At 33.5% G+C, this 20,999-nt stretch overlaps 1 protein-coding gene across 1 annotated transcript; it reads left to right on the top strand.

The window, feature by feature from the left end:
• Nucleotides 1-12,728: 12,728 nt before the first annotated feature.
• Nucleotides 12,729-13,961, top strand: Hsp27_0 (heat shock protein 27). Its single transcript, XM_011197636.3, has one exon. The coding sequence runs from the start codon at nucleotides 13,061-13,063 to the stop codon at nucleotides 13,523-13,525; it is 465 nt and encodes a 154-aa protein (XP_011195938.1). The 5' UTR covers nucleotides 12,729-13,060; the 3' UTR covers nucleotides 13,526-13,961.
• The last annotated feature ends 7,038 nt before the right edge of the window (nucleotides 13,962-20,999 follow it).

Genomic DNA, 20,999 nt, shown 5'->3' on the forward strand with positions numbered 1-20,999 from the left:
TCCTTGTGGTGACCGCCAAAAAGCACTTTAAACAATATAAATGGAGACGTGTGTGTCCTTTCGACTTTATGCGAGTAATGAGTAGTAACACTCAATGACACTTGCAAACGAAATTTCGCCTTCTGCAGCATTACATATCTACTCATATGTTCAAAAATGCTTTTAGATCAGGGTTTTGCCGTAACGGTATGCTTCAAGTGTGTGCGTGCTTGGGACAAGTGCAAGTGTCCAGCACTGTTAGTGTAAGTGCCCTAGTGAGTGCCTGCAAACAAGCGTCCGTGCAAGGATGTGTAACTGGCAAGGATGTGCCAATTATGGTGAATATTTTGCACACAAAATTAAAATATGTGGTTGTGAAGAATTTGTTAGAAAGTTTGGAAATATAGTGTGACCTTAAGAATAGCTTGAAGGATGCTCGTTACTAAATTTCTGAATTAATTTTAACATTAATTTAGTTAATTAATTTTAACAATTTAGTACTTTTAATAAATTCTGAAATTTTATTTTTTTTATTTATTTAATTTTAATTTTACTAGTCATTTTTTTAATTTTAATTTTAATTTTAATTTTAATTTTAATTTTAATTTTAATTTTAATTTTAATTTTAATTTTAATTTTAATTTTAATTTTAATTTTAATTTTAATTTTAATTTTAATTTTAATTTTAATTTTAATTTTAATTTTAATTTTAATTTTAATTTTAATTTTAATTTTAATTTTAATTTTAATTTTAATTTTAATTTTAATTTTAATTTTAATTTTAATTTTAATTTTAATTTTAATTTTAATTTTAATTTTAATTTTAATTTTAATTTTAATTTTAATTTTAATTTTAATTTTAATTTTAATTTTAATTTTAATTTTAATTTTAATTTTAATTTTAATTTTAATTTTAATTTTAATTTTAATTTTAATTTTAATTTTAATTTTAATTTTAATTTTAATTTTAATTTTAATTTTAATTTTAATTTTAATTTTAATTTTAATTTTAATTTTAATTTTAATTTTAATTTTAATTTTAATTTTAATTTTAATTTTAATTTTAATTTTAATTTTAAACCTAGGTGGGTTTAGATATCATATTATAAAGTAACATATGCATAATTCTAAAATATCCTCAAAACGAGTTCCATTAGCAAAAGCTTGTCCTTACATGTGCCCACTTCCATGCATATATACAAAGCAACACATATGTATGTGTATAAATATATAAAATAATATATGGATCTAAATGTGTTCCGATTTCCAAATGGGCTAAAAATAACTGCGCTACAATTAGGCACTGCGACAGCTTGGTGCCGATTCCATGCACTCCTAAATAAAGTTGCTGCTGTTACTCACAGCCATTCACGTGTGCAACATGCGCGTATGTGCCGTTGTGCATTGGCGCCTGCAGTTTTATAAATAAGTTCAACTCATATGCAAATTAGACACGTTTGGCACTCAGTGGCCCATTATTCTTAGTAGGCAGTTGTATTGCTTTCACTAGCTGTTGCAGCTGACTCGATGCGGCGGGTTCGGTGCCGACCCAATCGACAGGCATATGACCTCTTTCCTTGCTAAAGACTATGCTAAGCACCGTTAGGCTCCTTTCACTTTGCTGCAATGCAGAGCTGCATCGATGAATCAGCAAAATTTATTGACTACCCAAAAATCGAAAAGGTAAGCGTTCAGTAGTAAGTGCTAATGAAGTCACACAAGTCACTATTGGGAGCGATAAATTGTTGCTTCTGTCAATTGTAGTTAATATTATTATATATTAAAGAACTGAGGATGGTCCGACCCAAGTTCATTGGAACTGTTAATACATAAATCTAAACAAGGGCAGTCTCGATTACGAATCTCGTTGGTGGCTATACTAAAAGTTAATAAATATTAACAATTCGATTCGCTTTTTTCTTGTCATCACTAACAGAAGCGTTTAATGCAATCCGAAGTAGTTTATTTGTCGATTCGACTACGCTGTCGTAACAAGGATTCTACACATGTATACCGGAGACTACGAAACACACGAAAAAATGGACTTCACCCGGCAAACCTATGCTCTAATACAGGTAATTGGGACGATTCAGAAAAGAAGGCCTCTTTGACGAGGCGAAATGTGCTAGTTCGCCATGGTATCAAACCGACTCATATCTCAGTCGTCGGTATGGCCAATCGGAATAGATATTTCACTGATTCTTGAATGAGATGTGACTTAGTGCCAGCCTATTTCATTAATTTCCATATTTCACTCAACTTCTGTCGATTTTCATCGAATGCTTAGAAAACTCTCACTAACTGATTGTCCGTATAGTTTATGATAAATGATTCTCTAGGTTGTATCTTTAAATTAAACAAGGCTCAAACATATTAGTAAACGCTAAATGTATTATGATATACAATAAGGCTTGCCTTCTTACAATATTTGTTGCTATAATTAATCATGGGTATTAAGGTTTTGTCCGAATGTTTTATACAAATACGAAAAATTGCATCCACACGTTCGCTAAACGATTTAATTACTTAACTTCGTTAGTTAAATGAAGTTCAAAATTCATTTTGCATAATTTTAGGCGTAAAGTTTTAAAGCTTGGATTCTAATCTATAAGTAAGCAAGCCTCGTTCGCTTTATGGCTGTTATAAAAGTTTTGTATTACTCATGAATTAAGAATTCTTAAGATTTGGTATAATTTTGTAGCCAAATAAAGTTGAAATTTTTTACAAAGTAATATACAAAATGTGAATTATGGAAGCTATGGAAATATTAAAATATGTTTATTTTTTAATGAATATTTTTTTAATACATTCTTCAGATTGCTGAAGATTGCTTCACATAGATTTCAGAGAACAACGCATCAGTTTATTGTTCTTTATTGAATAACGCAGTTTTAATTTTGTATTTGTGAGTATATTAAAGAGTTTTTAAAATAAAACAGAAACGGTTTGGGTTATCAATGAAATTCCTGTGAAAGTACATTCGATGCCATTTCGTATGGAACTCGATTTCTTTTCCACCACGGACACGCTTGTAGAAGTCCAGACGCTGGATCCAATTTCCGACGGTTTTCAAACATAAATCGGTCGATACGGTCGACAATTTCACCTTCGATATTCGTACGAAGTACGAACAAAACCAAACTTGGTTTTCAATAAATCAATTGTGACATTCGCTGTGTGGCTTGTTGCGCCGTCATGTTGGAACCACACATTGTCCAAGTCCAAATCACATCTCTTCCCAGAACCAGCGAAAGGCCAATGACCCATAAAGCGAACCACTGACTCATGCAGTACGTGTGGATTGCTGCCTGATCAATAACGCATATTTTGCTTATTGGTAAAGCTATTCAGCCAGAAATTAGCCTAATCGCTGAAGATGATTTTTCGATGAAATACCGGATCATTTTCAAGTTGTTGCTCAGCCCTATTCATGTACATACGACGATACTGGTGGTCAAGCGGTTTAAGTTCTTGCGTTAATTTGATCTTGTAAGTATGTCGGCCATGATCTTTTTGCAAAATTCGACGTGTGAGAGACTGATTTCGGTCTTTCTCAATTGATGCGCTAGCGGCAGCAATATTCTGTAGTGTAGAGGCACTTCTTTGTCGCACTGGCACGGGAACATCTTGTACTGTATACCACTTGACGTTCAATTGATGATCTGACATGACGATTATGACAACCGTAAATTGCACACAGCGGTCTTAAAGTTGAGGCCACTGACTCAGAATTTCTGTAGTAAATTTCAATAATTTCGACTCGTTGTTGTATCGTATATCTTTCCATGACAAAATGGCAAACCTTACTGAAGTGAAATGTCAAAAGAGCGGGAAGAAACAAGGCGTCGTTTGCAGTCACTATCGGTCTACTATTGAAAATTCCTATATTTCCCTTTAATTAATTAAAATATTTCAAATATTTTCTCTTTTCTAATCCAAAAAAAAAAAAAAAAAATGTTGAGACACATTGATCGATAATTTGTTTAAGCTAATTTGGTAAAAAAATTGAAGTGGACCTTATCCATATATTTAAATACTTATCTGATTTTATATATTTCAGTAGAGTGAGAGTGTAGAGTGATTTTATATATTTTATAAGTTCAGTAACATAATAAAATTGATTTAAATTAAAACAACATTGCCTGATTATTTAAAAAAATAAAATTGGTCGAATAAAATATTAAGCAATAGTACTTTTTTTTTTGATAGATAAACTGTGGGTTTATGCGGTTGTGGACAGACTATAGCACCCAAGGCAACTTGAAATAAAGTCAACGTTGGGAAATATGTACCAAGGAGATTAATAAGTATATACAACTCTTTATGAATAAATTTGTAAAATAAATATTTTTAATAGTACAAAACTCAAAGGATATTTCAACGACATGGCGTATGAGTAACCTTTCCATTATATGTATATAACATTCTGCAAATAACACGACATTTAAAATCTATTAAAAATTTTAGAAAAAGACACAGTTATTAACAAAAGTTAATACAACAACATGATTAAAGACTTGGTAGTACCTTGAAACTAAACTTCCTACAGGTCTGATTTCATTTCCTGTTTGTGTTTGCTTCCTTCAGCTATGATTCAATTCTCTGTTTGTCAAAGCAACGACACTTTTTGACATTTTTGGCGCAATAATAATTATGTGAAAACGGTTTTAAATGGAAAAACATAATATTAAATGAAATCCATTTATTTTATGTGACAGCATAATGGTGTCTGTGTTATTCACACCCACACATGCGACATGTATGTAGGTGCATGGCTTCGTGTGACATGTTGAGAAAAATGTGAAAAACTAAAGCAATAAATACTGCAAAAAAACAAAAAAAAAAAAAAACAAATTGTTCAACAGTCATAAATTGCCAACAACATACAACTGCACACAACGAAAAGACGCGCAAACTAACAACAACAAAAAAACCACAAGGTGTCAATAACTTATTACGCGCGACAAATCTGTGCTCAAATAAATATGTATAAAGCGACAACAACAACAACTACAACAATTTGAATGGATATTTATATATATAACGTTTCATAGTTTTTCCACCGCGAATTTCTGCCGCTGCCACTAACTTTAGGTGCCTATGGGTGCCTTAAGTACGCAGCATATTTCCATTTTATTTTATATTCGATTTTTTTTTTGTTTTCAATTTTCTTTGGTGGCCAATTTTTGAATGCCGTGACATCCCACCTTCCGTTTTATTAGCTGCCACTTTGGCAGGCTGCCCAAAGCACCACCAGTAGTCGCTCACAATCATGCAGCTAGTCAGCGAGACAATCGCTCTTGTCGCATGTCATTGCATATGTGTATGTGTGTGTGTGTCTGCGAGTGTTTGCCATTGATATGACTAATTTGCGGCGGTGACAACAGGGGCTGTAGCAAATAAAAACGATCTGTTGCCATTTAAATGGAACAAACAGCACATCAGCAAGGCACGTTGGCTCCAAAATATACACGTACTACAACAACAATAACAAATTGGTTGCAACAATTGGAGCAATGAAAGCAATGCTAAGGAATTCGACAAGCAAAGGAACAGGCAATAAACAAAAGTTACATGTGCTACATATGTATTATTTTAGACTCATGTGGTGAGTAATCGTTTTCTAAATTTGTTGCTGCGTTTAATGTGTCGTTGTTTGCGGTTTAATTGCTGTTGTGAGTATTTCTTAAATAAATTATAAACGGCCAGTTTGTTGTACAAATCTTTAGAGAGTGGCGCTGGACAACACAATGACGGAAAACATGTGCAGCTGTCTAGTTGACGAAATAAAAATTATTTAAATTCGTTCGTTTTTGAGGCAAACAAGCAAATTTGTTAAAAATAAAATGTTTGTATTGTTGTTGTGACAGCATACAACTTTCTCCAAATAATATTTAGAGATTTCTCTGAGTTGGCAGCCCTTAGACCATTATAAATCTAAGTTTTTTCTAAATATGTGGACCCGATTTTCGTGGGAAAGTTGTTTTAAAGAGTACATATGCTCAGATCAATTTGGAGCCTCTGACAATGAATATAACAAAAAATAGTGTAAAACAATCGTCTGGGTATTTGACCAAACTATTTTTTCCGGGATATTGAGTCATAAGTAATAAACTAAACTCAATTTTTCGATGTTACCAACCGGACATTTTAAACTCTCGCAATTTATTGATGTAAATTTATTAAGATAACACACAATTTGACCCATATATTCGGCATAAAGTCCAACAGAATAACGAAATCAGCATATAAAGCATATGAGGACTGAGGTAATTCCTTAACCGATTTCTCTAGTATGCACCACCAAGGTAGACTATATTGAAGACTATGCGCTTACTTAATTTTGCTAAGATATCTCACATATTAACCGATACATGCGGGATAACCCACCCCATTTTTGAAAAACCTATAATTAGGTATATGGGAGCTAGGGGAAGTTATGACCCGATTTTAATAATTTTAGAAAAAAAATTTCATCCGAATTGAATTAAAATATCTGAATATTTAACGATATTTTCGCTGACATTACCCTTATGCGCTGAGTTCTTCATGTTTGATATACGGGGCCTTGAAAAAATATAGTCCGATTTTGACAATTTTTCCACAAGTGAAGCCACAGATGATTTGTATAAAATTTTATTCCTCTATCTTCATCGGTTCCTTATGTATAGATTATAAAGTGAACGCCGCGAAGCCACGCCCATTTTCCATTTTGAGAAAAAAAAAATCTGAGTGCAGCTCTCCTCTGCCATTTTTTCTGTAAAATTTTGGGTTTCTGACGTTTTCTTTTAGTAATTTTCAACATAATCTTTGTATGGAAGGGTACGTAAGGGAAATGGTTGCAGAAAGTTTGGTTTATATAGCTTTACTGGTTTGCGAGATATTCACAAAAAACGTTATAAAAAATAACATCCAGATATGCTTCTTCCTAGTGCGATCCTTTATACCAAATTTTACTTTTATAGCTTTATTTAAGCCATAAATGTAATATGTTATGATACTTTATAGGTTTTCGCCATTTTGTAGGCATGGCAATAGTCCCATTTTCCATAACAACCCTCCTATGGTCCCAAGGAACATGTGTACCAAGTTTCGTCAATATACAGAGGTAGTCAAAATTATTTACACATCAGACGTTTTTTTACTCTTTTAATATAGATCTGACACTTCTTAAAAAAGATTATAAAATTGTAATATAACAGCCATACATTGAGAGAAAATTTCTGAATGATATTAACCCAAACTACTTAGTTATACTACCTAACAGAGAATACCTTATGCCACAATTCAACTTTGTTGTACCGTATATAAAGTAATTATAATAAAATTGTATATAATAAAAATTTCACTTAAATTCCATTGACTCTAGTTCGTTTGGCGCGTGCAGTTGCCACATCGAGTAGCTGGGCGTTGTTTTGCATTTTATTATTAACAGTGGGTGTTGTTATTGTTGCCGCAAAGGAATTTTCATTGAGCACTTGATTATGAATTAGATAAAAGTAGAGAATGCAATGCGCTTTTATGAATATAAATAAATGCATTTTCTTTCACCATTTTTGGATTATTCATATTTTAGTTTGTTTCAAATTGCGCTGCAGGAAAATATTCATATGTACACATACAATACTAGTACATATGTATGTATAGATAATTACAAGTATACTATGTATATGTAGAAAATATCTCTTCAGTAAATTTATATTCAGGTCTTATGAGAATAGATTGCAATCGTGAAAGTAGGAAGACAGCTGCCCTGACTTAACTTAGTTATATTATTAATAGTGGATAATTTCCCTGTGGACCACTTGTGTTTATACTCGTGTATACTGGATGTAAGCTTATATTCATCTGAGGGTCATAAAAATATTTCTGTGACTGTTAATTGGTTTGAATATTAATTTTAAATAGCAACATATATGTATAGAAGAAAAATATGGGAAATGGTAATAAAATACTATTTAGTTAAATTTTTGTGAGTGTGAGGTTAAATTATCAGGAGAGTAAAAAGCTTATTTGACTTGAAATTTCGTTAACTCATTACACTATAAAAAACTCGGATATTGGACCAAACTATTTTTCCGGAAGATTGAGTCATAAGAAAAAAAGCCTCCAAAATCGAAATATTTGCCTTCGAAGTTCGAAAAAGCCTTGTTGAAAAGTATTAATACTAATTACAGGATATAGTTACTAAATAATCAAAGATATGGATATAAACTAATTTTATCTGTTATTTTGATGGTTTATAACATTTGTCGATCAATCTTATATGACAGATGCTAAAAAGGGTCAGAGTTGGATGTTCAAAAAATAAAACCTTTGTATTTCGAATACTGGACCAATTTAGAAGATTTCATGCATCTTGAGCAGACCCGGATTTTATGTTCATTTCAGGACTGTCAACTTGGAAACATTTCTCAAAACTATTTGGGTAACTTTTACTACCGATACAACAACAACGTCAGGAGATTTAGTAGAAGAATAGATTGGAATCTTTGGAATATATATTTCCCTATCCTTACAAAATATATTTCGCGCGATTATCGTGATTAGAAAATTAAGCTCTTAATGTGTAGAGAATCCATATCAAACGAAAGCAAACTACCGATTTTTTTTCACATTTTCTCATATTTAAATTGGAATATCTCGAACAATAATAAAGATAATCTGAGCAAATGATAGAATCTATAGATTATATAGAGTCTCTCACTCGATTAACTTTGGTATGCTTTTCTCGAACAAATATAGCATAATGATGCCACCTAGTTATGTTTTAAATATTTTGTAAATTAGTTTTAAATTTATCGGTGCAACTGATGTTCGGTCCCAAGCAATTGAATACATTACATTTAATAAATACTATGAAAATATTATTTTGAAATAAAGGGTGATTTTTTAAGAGCTTGATAACTTTAAAAAAAAAAAAAACGCATAAAATTTGCAAAATCTCATCGGTTCTTTATTTGAAACGTTAGATTGGTTCATGACATTTACTTTTTGAAGATAATTTCATTTAAATGTTGACCGCGGCTGCGTCTTAGGTGGTCCATTCGGAAAGTCCAATTTTGGGCAACTTTTTCGAGCATTTCGGCCGGAATAGCCCGAATTTCTTCGGAAATGTTGTCTTCCAAAGCTGGAATAGTTGCTGGCTTATTTCTGTAGACTTTAGACTTGACGTAGCCCCACAAAAAATAGTCTAAAGGCGTTAAATCGCATGATCTTGGTGGCCAACTTACGGGTCCATTTCTTGAGATGAATTGTTCTCCGAAGTTTTCCCTCAAAATGGCCATAGAATCGCGAGCTGTGTGGCATGTAGCGCCATCTTGTTGAAACCACATGTCAACCAAGTTCAGTTCTTCCATTTTTGGCAACAAAAAGTTTGTTAGCATCGAACGATAGCGATCGCCATTCACCGTAACGTTGCGTCCAACAGCATCTTTGAAAAAATACGGTCCAATAATTCCACCAGCGTACAAACCACACCAAACAGTGCATTTTTCGGGATGCATGGGCAGTTCTTGAACGGCTTCTGGTTGCTCTTCACCCCAAATGCGGCAATTTTGCTTATTTACGTAGCCATTCAACCAGAAATGAGCCTCATCGCTGAACAAAATTTGTCGATAAAAAAGCGGATTTTCTGCCAACTTTTCTAGGGCCCATTCACTGAAAATTCGACGTTGTGGCAGATCGTTCGGCTTCAGTTCTTGCACGAGCTGTATTTTATACGGTTTTACACCAAGATCTTTGCGTAAAATCTTCCATGTGGTCGAATAACACAAACCCAATTGCTGCGAACGGCGACGAATCGACATTTCACGGTCTTCAGCCACACTCTCAGAAACAGACGCAATATTCTCTTCTGTACGCACTGTACGCATTCGTGTGGTTGGTTTAATGTCCAATAAAGTAAACTGAGTGCGAAACTTGGTCACAATCGCATTAATTGTTTGCTCACTTGGTCGATTATGTAGACCATAAATCGGACGTAAAGCGCGAAACACATTTCGAACCGAACACTGATTTTGGTAATAAAATTCAATGATTTGCAAGCGTTGCTCGTTAGTAAGTCTATTCATGATGAAATGTCAAAGCATACTGAGCATCTTTCTCTTTGACACCATGTCTGAAATCCCACGTGATCTGTCAAATACTAATGCATGAAAATCCTAACCTCAAAAAAATCACCCGTTATATCTACATTCATAAAACTTACGTATGTATGTATCTCCAAGCGCCTTTGAAATATTTCAAGGCAGATGCAATGCTTAGCAATAAAAAAATTCTAAACGTTTAAAGCGCAATATCTCAGGTAATTACAATAAAGAAATATTTAATCAGCGCAACCTATATGGCAATGCCAACCCTAATATGTCAAGCGGGGCAACAACACATAACCACTGACAAGTGTCGTCACAACTTTGTTGTGGGCGGGTCACAACCATAAATGTGTAGCTGCCATGAATGGCGATTGACAAACGCTACCGACTTGGCTGGGCGAAATGAGAATGTAAATTAGAATTTTACAATAAATAAATATAAACAAATCCGGTAATAGAAATCACAACAAGCCACTTACAAGTCAGTAATCTCACTGCCGCTCTATATGCATATTAAATAAATTCGCTTTGAAATTTGAAATTGAGTAGTAGGTTTGTTTTCAAATTTATTCGAGCATGTGCGAATGTGCATGCTTAGGAAAATATTTACAACACAGGTAATGCTATGGCTATATTTGTACTATGTACAAATTGCTTTCAATCTGGTTGTGAGAGTTTTTATGACAATGAAGCCACACTCACGTGCAAACCTACAGTTATACAAGAATTCTGGTTTGCTTTGCAATGAATTCTCTCGAAATGACAATGGCTACATAAAATTTCCCTTTTAGCATTGTCTCTTAATTTGCCTAAAATTCGTGTTTCCGCTTAGCTTTATCCAATTTTGGGTTTTACGATGTCTCATTAGCCCTAAATATTGTAATTTGTATAGTTTATATGTTTAGGACTTTTTAAAATGAAATAAGTTTATAAAGAGTAGAATCTCTAGGACCCTCAAAACCGTCTGAATTGATTTATTAAACATATATACAAAATGGCGGCTACTGTGCCAATCTTTGGAATAAAATTTGATGAAAAACTTAGACTAAGCCACTCTTGTGATATTATTACTCTGAAAATTTAAACATATAAATTGAGAAGAAAACTGTTTTTAAGATAATTTTGGTTCCACCGAGGTTTCCAGTCCTAAAAGACCTCCTTATAGATTGTATAGTATAGATAGATAGATTTTATTTCAGGATCGCACTGCTATCTACGGTCTAGGGTGCTCCCTCCTGTTTATCCCAGAATACCATCCAGTCCTGTAGCTCTAAGAAATCTTGGTAATCAGGTGTTGTCGCTGCCAGATCACAGAATCTGCACAGGTACGTTGAGCAGATTCTGAGTTTGTTCAGTTGACGCCTTAGGCTATTGTATAGTATACGAAGATAATCTCTGAGATGAGAGGTGGAAAAACGATATAAAAAAAAAGAAATTATCATACAAATATCAGAACATTCTAGTTTTTCAGAAAAATTTATGAAAGTTAAGTTGGTCTAACTAATCTTAGAAGCCCCAAAGAGACGATTTCATTTTACTTTTCTTCGAGATTCTCGGCGTAAATCTATCATTGTAGACATGTTGGTATGTTGCACATTCTCCGCCTCATGGTATGTGACTTGTCGGTCCAATACCTGAGTTTTGACAATCATAATGGAACTCATAGCTGTCGTCCACATATTTTAACACATACACTATTCTAATCAACCAAGTGCGATGGTATCTGTCCCAAGCAGATTTTATACCCTCGCAACCTATTGCATAGAGAGTATAATACTAAAGTATAATTGTTCACATAACGGTTATTTTTAAGTCCTAAAACTGAAAGACGTTATATATACCAAAGTGATCAGGGTGACGAGTGGAGTATGTCTGTCATCAGGTACAAGCGATGACTTGAGTAAAACTTAAAATATCTTAATGAAATTTGGTACATATATTCCTTGGCACAATGAGAGTGTTGGTATTGCAGATGGGCGAAATCGGACCACAAAATTACGTTAAAGGAATTGCTATAAAGAGCTGTAACTAGCCACAAATATAGCTATGAAATAAAAATTTTGTACAGAGAATCACAATGTTTGCATGTAATTAAAAAAAATGTGCGTGGTCCTACCTGCAAATATGTTTTTTATATATATCTCGAAAACTAAATAAGCTATATAAACCAAACTGCCTGGAAACACCAGAAGCACTAAATTTTACGAAAGAAGTGGCGGAAATAAGCTGCATTAAGATTAAACGAAATTGGAAAATGGGCGTGGCATTGGGACGAATTGTGTTTTAACTGCGAGAGTATAAAGAATGTTTACAGTAATTCCATATGAAGCGAACTTTCTTAAATATTTCATCTATAAATTTTACTAATTTGTATAGAAAATGGAAAGTATCTCTGGTTGTTGTAACTAATACTAATAAGTTTGCTTATTTAAATACAGCTCTATCGAAAGCAACAAAAAATGTATATAAATATATTAAAATGTCCATAATAGAGCCAGAGCAACTTAATTTACGCGCATTTAATTGACATTGAAATAACGAAAAGCGAACACCAATTATATACAACCACAGAGAATTCGTTTTACACATAGCGAAGACCGCACAGCTTCAGCCATTACACAGATAATTGCTTGGTATGTCTATAAAAGCTTGCGCCCAACCTAAGCTGAGTTTATTTGCACAGAGCGGAAATCGTGTTCGGACGTAATCAGCCGTATCCCCGGGAGTCGGAGTGAACGAACGCCATCGAGCGTGAAATTATCGACAGTGAAAAGTGTGTAATTTATTTCAATTAAATCGAAAAGAAGAACTCAAAGAAAGAAGCACATTTTAGCAAGAATATTCGAAGCAACAAGTACGAAATTACAGTGCAAAAGATTTATTTGAGTTAAAGTAGTGAAAAAATAGAAATATCCTTTAAACACATCCTTGTGCAGGGTTCTGTGTGAGAGAAAAGAAAAGAATTTGCTACTTTTTCTGCCTAAGCAATGGCCGTTGTACCGTCGTCTACGAATCTTAACGATTGGGATTATTGGGATTATCGGCGACGCCTTTGGCGTGACTTGGATCTCGTCGACTGGGATCTGCCGTACTGGAAGCGTTTGGCGCGCTTCAACTCATCGCCCGATCTCAGCCGTGTGATTGTGGGCAAGGATGGCTTTGAGGCGAACGTCGATGTGCATCCTTTTAAGCCTTACGAAATACAGGTGAAGACAGTGGGCGACACCGTGGTGGTGGAGGCGAAACACGACAAGCGGCGAGACGGTGACAATTATGTGGGACGGCATATAGTGAAACGTTTCGTCCTGCCACGTGGCTTCTATCCGAATGATGTGCGTTCGGAACTTTCCTCTGATGGCATCTTGACCATCAAGTGTCCACCGCCAGCGCAGGTTGAACGCAGTGTTTATGTGCGACAGGTGGGCCTGCCATATTTGAGCATTAAGAACTGATGTGTGGCTCGAAGTGAAGACGAAAGGATGCTTCTCTATTTCGCAGTTGTTGTAATTAACACCAGCAGACGCGTGTTGCAAATTTTTGTGTTTGCCTGCACAGAAGTTGCGTACAAGGAGCAGCGATAAGCCGTTGCTGTTGTTAATTCTTAATCTTATTTGTACTATGTGCTCGTATTTATATATATGTATACTCGTTTGTATGTATGTCTTATAAGTTAGTGCACTACTAAATTGCGAAGAGTTCTTTGTTGAATTTAATTTTTGATTTCCTTTTTGTGAGCTAAAAAAACACTTCTGTTAAGTTAAGTATTTGTTGTAATACAACAACACGAACGCACCCGATATATTTGCCATTGCTCGACATTTTTGTAATTAACAAATGCAAAATAATATTAAATGTAATTGTAGTTAAATAAAATTAATGTTCCATTGATTTGAAAAACACTATTATTTAATAAGGCTATTTAAAAGGTAAGCAAGGGAATTACGAATTATTATTTACATCGGACATTATATACAAAAAATACGTTTTAGAGGTTATATAAGTTCAAAGATTTCCTGGGACCTTAAGGGGTTACATGGGTTTCGTGGGTTCAAAAAATAGATTTTTTGTTTTTTGGCTTATTAATTTCTACAACTTCTCAAGAATATTATCCTACATTTTCCATTCGAATAATAGTTTCGGAGATACAGCCTTTGGAAGGTGTGCGCTCCAAGTCGGGTATTATTGTTACTCAAAACTTTATACGCGTTAAAAAAAAAAAACAAAATGTCAGGTAAATTTGACCGAAATTTTTATTTTTTTGGAAAAATGTCTGCCAAAATTCCAAAATTCCAAATTTCACTTTTTTGTCTTTCCTTCGTTCAAGCACGAGATTATGGTCTTACCTAAAACACCTAATTTTGTTTTTTTTTTTTTTAATTTTGGATGATCCTGTTAGGAGTTATGCTGACAACGCGGTCGCACCTTTTTTCCGAGGGGTCACTGGAAATGACGTCACAATGGAGGAGTTTTCAATTTCAGAAATTATTCTTTAAATATGTATCTATAAGACAGAAAAAAATTTGAATTAAATAAAAAATTGTTTACATAGAAAAAAAAATATTGAAAATAGGCCACGCGACAAAACCCATTTAACCTTTTAATTTAAAAGTCAATAACTCGTGATTTATTATTAAATCGTATGTGATATCCTAAGCCTGGGTATATCAGCTGTTGGTCGGTCGTTTTCATAGAGACGACTAATCCATCTTATATCTATGGTAAATATGTGATTTCTTTAAATTGTTTTTTTTTTAACTATCAATTCTCCCTTCGAATATATTATATGTATATTGAGTTATCGAAAAAATTCTAACAAAATAAGCTTCTGCCTCAAGCATAGTAATATTACTATGCTATAACTCGCCACTGTTTTAAATGTCTTTTCTCTTATCCATTCATACATTTCATATTCAAAAAGTTCTCAAACTGATTTTCACATTTCAATGCAGAATTCCAAATTTTATTCGATTAATATTATTCTATCTCCATTGTATGCGTACATATTTCGGGAATGTAATTTCCAAAATATTAAGCTTCTCAAATAGATTGTTAAACCTCTATGAATAAGTCGTTCTGTCGTCTGTTGTATTTTTAAGAACATGAAGAATACTACGATTACTTTTTGATAGTGATGCTGGGGTGCCATTATTGAACCGGACAGAAATTTGGATATGGCAATTTGACTTCTGCCGACAGTAGATGGATAATAAAAGAATAGAGGATTATTATTCAAATTATTGGATTCCTTTATAGATAGACATACTTACATACATATGTAAATAGCCGGAAGTAATCAAGACTATTTTCTGTTCTATTAAAGCAGAACGAAACTGCGGGACAATAAAATAGCCTTCATAAAAGGTAACATATCAGATAGCGTAAGTATGAAAAAAGTGTGAAATTGAAACAAAAACAAATACATAAGAACATATTTGTATGTTACCAGCAAACGCGCGCCAAGAAATATTCACATAAGAAGCGACTACTAAATTAAGTTAAGTAGTTTCATTCAAACGCGTAAACGAGATTATTTTCATTCATGCTGTAAATTTCGCAAATTGCGCTTTCAACCTGAATTGTTCTAAATTGAATCGCGTATACGCGTAGGTGGGCGCGCCAGCAGCGCAATAACTACATATTTGGCATTAAACGCGCGCAAAACAAACCCACACACACAGCAGTAGAGGTAATAACAAAATAAATAAAATTGAAATAGAAAACAAACCGAACAACAACTACAACAATAAACAAATTATGTTTACCCAGCAAAATAATTAGAAATGCTGGACTTAGGTGTTTTCGCAACAACAACAAGAAATAGTAAATTCAACTCAAACACTATTTATTTGCGGCACTTCACGCTTGAATGCGAAATAAATTACGCTGGTTAAGGTCAATCATTGATCGTTTGTTGCTTTCGCAGATGAGACACAGCGGAATTGTTAGCGATTTGTTAGTAAACAAAATGTTCTTAGTATGGATTGAACGGAATTTATTAAATTTTCGCTTAGCTTGCAATTTCATGCATCTAAATATGAAAGTTGCACTACTTGTATAAAAGTAAATCCGGGGGTTTACTTGAACCACTCTAGTGGGTTGGTAATAAAAATATTTATGTTTAATATTTTACTTCAGAGATAAAGTGAGATAAAGGGTGAATAGAAACTTTATTTCAATTTAGGCGTGTTCTTTTAGACGTGTGGTTTTCAATGGGGCAATACTGTTTACGTGGTTGCTTTTGTGTTACTTGGTTTATACTCAGTTTGGTTTGCCATTTCTTATTAAGCGAAAGAATGTTTATTGCAGACGGGCCTGATGTCTGATCGAAAAATTTATCGAGCCGCGGCGATCACTTGCCCAAAATAATTTTTCAATAAAACATTATGATAAACCCTTATCTTTATAATAAAGCTAAATTCTTGGACAAAACATGAAACTATATGCGTTTTATTTCTTCTTGAAAATCACCTACAAAATCTCGTTGGTTTTATTGAATGCTTTTATTGTTCTATCTTAAAAATCTTAAATTGTTCTAGTCTTAAAAAATAAATAACATATTTGAAGGCAAGTTCATATATACATATGTGATAAATAAACATTATATAACTTGATTTTCCAGTCTCGTTTGAATCAAAAAATGGTGACACCCTGTATGTTGCATTTATGTTAACGTGGGAAAAAATAAACCTGTTTATAGCATATCAATGAACTGGCGCTGTTCATAAAAGGGAATAAGTACGTTTAATCGTAGGATTAAGACATTACAGTTGTTTAAGTTATGCTTATGTCAATAATACAGCACTCGACATAAATTACCGTTAATTTCTTCGACTTTTAAGATTTACATAATTAAAAGAAACAAGTAAAAAAGGGCTATGATAGGGTGTAACTGAACATTTTATACACTCGCAATTTATTTATTTAATTTTATTAAGGTAACGCACAATTTGAACCGGAGTAAAGTCCATTAAGGCAAGGACATGTTATGAACCGAGTTTCGTTAACATGTGTTTTAATGCAAAGCCAGGTATATATTAAGTAGTTTGGGTTCTATTGTCCTGCTCAGATACATCGGTTTTGAATGAAGTCTCTCGTTTAAGTGATTTGTACTAGATGATACTATCATCCAATGTAGAGGACCGAGTCCGAGTGTGACGATATTTTTTTTTCCAAAAAAGCAGCTTTCATATAACATGACATCACTAAAGGACACTCCGCTTCACTTATTAGGTATGGATAAGTTGAACCAAAACAAGTTAGGAAATGCTAAGTTCGGGTGCAACCGAACATTTTATACTCCTGTAATTCATTGAAACAGTTTTATTAAGATAACACACACTTTGATCCCTATATTCGGCCTAAAGTCCGAAGAATAACGAGGTAATAATAATCACCACCAATGTACACTATATTCAACCGATATATGCGGAATAAAGCCCACCCTATTTTTGAAAAACCTATAATTACATTACATTACAGTATCTGAGAGTTTGATCTATAAATTCGGTGAAAAATTACCCTTAGGCATTGAGTTCTTCTTGTTCAATATTTGGGGCATTGACACGTTATAGTCTGGTCTAGTCAATTCCACAAGTGATGAGTTGTATGGAAAGTAGGCGTGGTTGCGAACCGATTTCGGCCATTTTTCATTTGTGTGCCATACCACGGCTATTTTCCATTTTTTTAATCTGTGTGCAGCTTCTTTCTTCCATTTCTTCTGTAAAATTTAGTTTTACTGGAGTTTTCCGTTAGTGAGTTAATGCACTTTTTGTAATTTTCAACATAACCTTTGTATGGGAGGTGGGCGTGGTTATTAACCGATTTCATCTATTTTTATGATGTGTAATGGAGTACGTAAGGGAAGTGACTGAGAAAGTTTGGTTTATATAGCTTTATTGGTTTGCGAGATATATTAAAGAAACCTATTTTGGGGGCGGGGCTACGCCCACTTTCTCAAAGGAATTACATCCAAATATGCCCCTTTCTAATGCGATCCTTTATACCGATTATTAATTTTATAACTTTATTTATGTCACGTTATAGATTTTGTGGGCGTGGAAATGAGCCGATTTTGCAAGGAACATGTGTACCAAATGTCGTCAAGATATCTTAATTTTTACTCAAGTTTTGCGTTGCACGGACAGACAGACATCTGGATTTCAACTCGTCTCGTCTTCCTGATCATTTTGATATATTATACATAAATCCATATCTAACTCGTTTAGTTTTATGGCTTACTAACAATCGCATTGTGATCAAAACTAAAATACTCTTTTCTTTGCTGCGAGGGTTTAAAAATTAATACAGTTATAAAGCACAACTAACTACGCACGATTTACTTAAATATAATGAAGGGATATACTGCTCCGTTAGAAATATCTTGATGCACAGAATATAACAGTATTTTTATATAATTGAGTCTTCTAGTTTTTAAGTTTCTAAAATTCGACAATGACTCTAGTGGCTATAATGTATGTATATATCTCAAATACGAAAGGAGAAATCTCAACCGAATTCAGTTGTAAAATTAGGCTTCACCGTCTATAAGTGGCAAAATCGTTTCTCTTATTGTGGTATTAGTTCCATGAAACTCCCTAAAGTATGATCGAAACGACGATATACATATAAATAAATTACTTCCTAGATTGTGGACATGATTACACTCATTTTTGGAAGACATTTCATATCTTAAAAACTACTCAACGAATTTGAAATTATTTCTATATATTGAATACGACTCAAGCTGACTTTTCCTTAAATAACTGAATAATCAACGGAAACGTATCTAATTATAATAAGATGTACTGAATAAGAGAGAAATTTTATCTGAACCGCCCCTAAACCCCAATACATAATTCGAGATTTCTTAGCAAAATGATGGAACGCTTTGTAAAATTTAGATTAATAGCAAATATACAAGTGATATTATACTTCCGGTTAATTTTATTCCGTATATATTTACAAATGTATGAGATATCTTAAAAAAAAATTGAGAATGTTATCCGATAATAATGGCTTATAGCCATTAGATGCCTTCGATTTGTCATTCTTTGATTTGTTCTTTTTGTTTTATCAGTTATCTAGCAGAACTCAATATGAGAGATAATATTGGTACTTAATTTTCAGATTTCTTATAACTGCGTAAATGCAGAGATTAATTATTCTGGCTCATTTGATTTATGTCAGTTGCTTTTATGCGATGCGCCAAAATTCAAAGCTCGGCGAATCGAGTAGCTATACAATAAATCATATTTTTATACTCTCGCAACAAAAGTTGCTAAGAGAGTATTATAGTTTTGTTCACCTAACGGTTGTTTGTAAGTCATAAAACTAAACGAGTTAGATATAGGGTTATACATATCAAAATGATCAGGGTGACAAGACGAGTAAAAATCCGAATGTCTGTCTGTCCGTCCGTCCGTCCGTCTTAACGAAACTTGGAACACGTATTCCTTGGCACCCTGAGGAGGTTGCTTTCGAAAATGGGCAAAATCGGACCATTGCCACGCCCACAAAATGACGAAAACCAAAAACTTATAAAGTCTCATAACTAAGCCATAAATAAAGTTATGAAAATAAAATTTGGAACATAGGATCGCATTTGGCAGGGGCACATTTGGATGTAGTTTTTTTTTTGGAAAAGTGGGCGTGACCCCGCCCTCAAATAGGTTTTTTGTATATAACTCGCAAACCAATAAAGCTATATAAACTTTCTGCAGTCGTTTCTTTTAGCCATTTTCTTATACAGTCCAAAAATCCATACAAAGGTTAGGTTGAAAATGACTAAAAGTGGGTTAACTCACTAACGAGAAACGTCAGAAACACTAAATTTTACAGAAGAAATGGCAGAAGGAAGCTGCACTCAGATTTTTTACAAGATGGAAAATGGGCGTGGCATCTCCCACTTATGGGTCCAAAACCATATCTCAGGAACTACTCGACAGATTTCAATGAAATTCGGTATATAATATTTTATTGACACTCTGATGACATGTGTGGAAAATGGATGAAATCGGTTCACAACCACGACTACTTTTTTATAACTCAATTTTGAATTCCATCTGAATCCTTCACTATATAATATATACATTAGGAACCAATGATGATAGCGAAATAAAACTTTACACAAATACGGCATATGATCTGTGGCATCACTTGAGAAAAAATTGTCGAAAACGGACTATAACTTTTCAAGGCCCCTGTTATCGAACATGTTGAACTCCGCGCCTAAGGGTAAATTTGAACCGAAAATATGGATACATCTCTCTGATAATTTAATGTAATTCAGAGGAAATTATTTATTCTAATAGTGGGTCTCGGTTCCAAAAATTATTAAAATCGGATAATAACATCTCCTAGCTCCCATATACCTAATTATAGGCTTTTCAAAAATAAGGTGGGCTTTAATCTGCATATATGTATTGATTAATATGTGAGATATCTTAGCGAAATTAAGTGAGTGTATAGTCTTGGATATAGTGTACCTTGCTGGTGAAAATGAATGAAATCGGTTCAGGAATTTCCTCAGCTCTCATACACTATATAGGACGCTTTTCGTTTTCTATTAAACTTTGTGCCGAATTTATAGGTAAATTTGGGTGTTGTCTTAATAAAATTTCTTCAATAAATTGCGAGAGTATAAAATGTTCGGTTGCACCCGAACTTAGCCTTTCCTTACTTGTTAATAAATTCAGTTGTCGTTATAAAAAATATTTTAAGCACCAAATGAGAAAACTTGTTGAAACTAGGTGGTCGTATTATCTATGTGTTATAGAAATGCAACCAAAACCAAGGAACATATTGCAAATGCAAAGTTTTCTAAAAATGAAATATTATAAATGTGCTAAGCAATTCAACGTATCGAAACACAAAATAATGGGTCATACTACATAATCAAAATCATAATAATACTCATACATCATTATT

This window comes from Zeugodacus cucurbitae, chromosome 4 (genome assembly GCF_028554725.1).
Source record: "Zeugodacus cucurbitae isolate PBARC_wt_2022May chromosome 4, idZeuCucr1.2, whole genome shotgun sequence".
Lineage (NCBI taxonomy): Eukaryota > Metazoa > Arthropoda > Insecta > Diptera > Tephritidae > Zeugodacus > Zeugodacus cucurbitae.

What these genes read in the sequence shown, in the direction of transcription:
- Hsp27_0 (XM_011197636.3), top strand. Translation starts at nt 13,061, where the DNA reads ATGGCCGTTGTACCGTCGTCTACGAATCTTAACGATTGGGATTATTGG.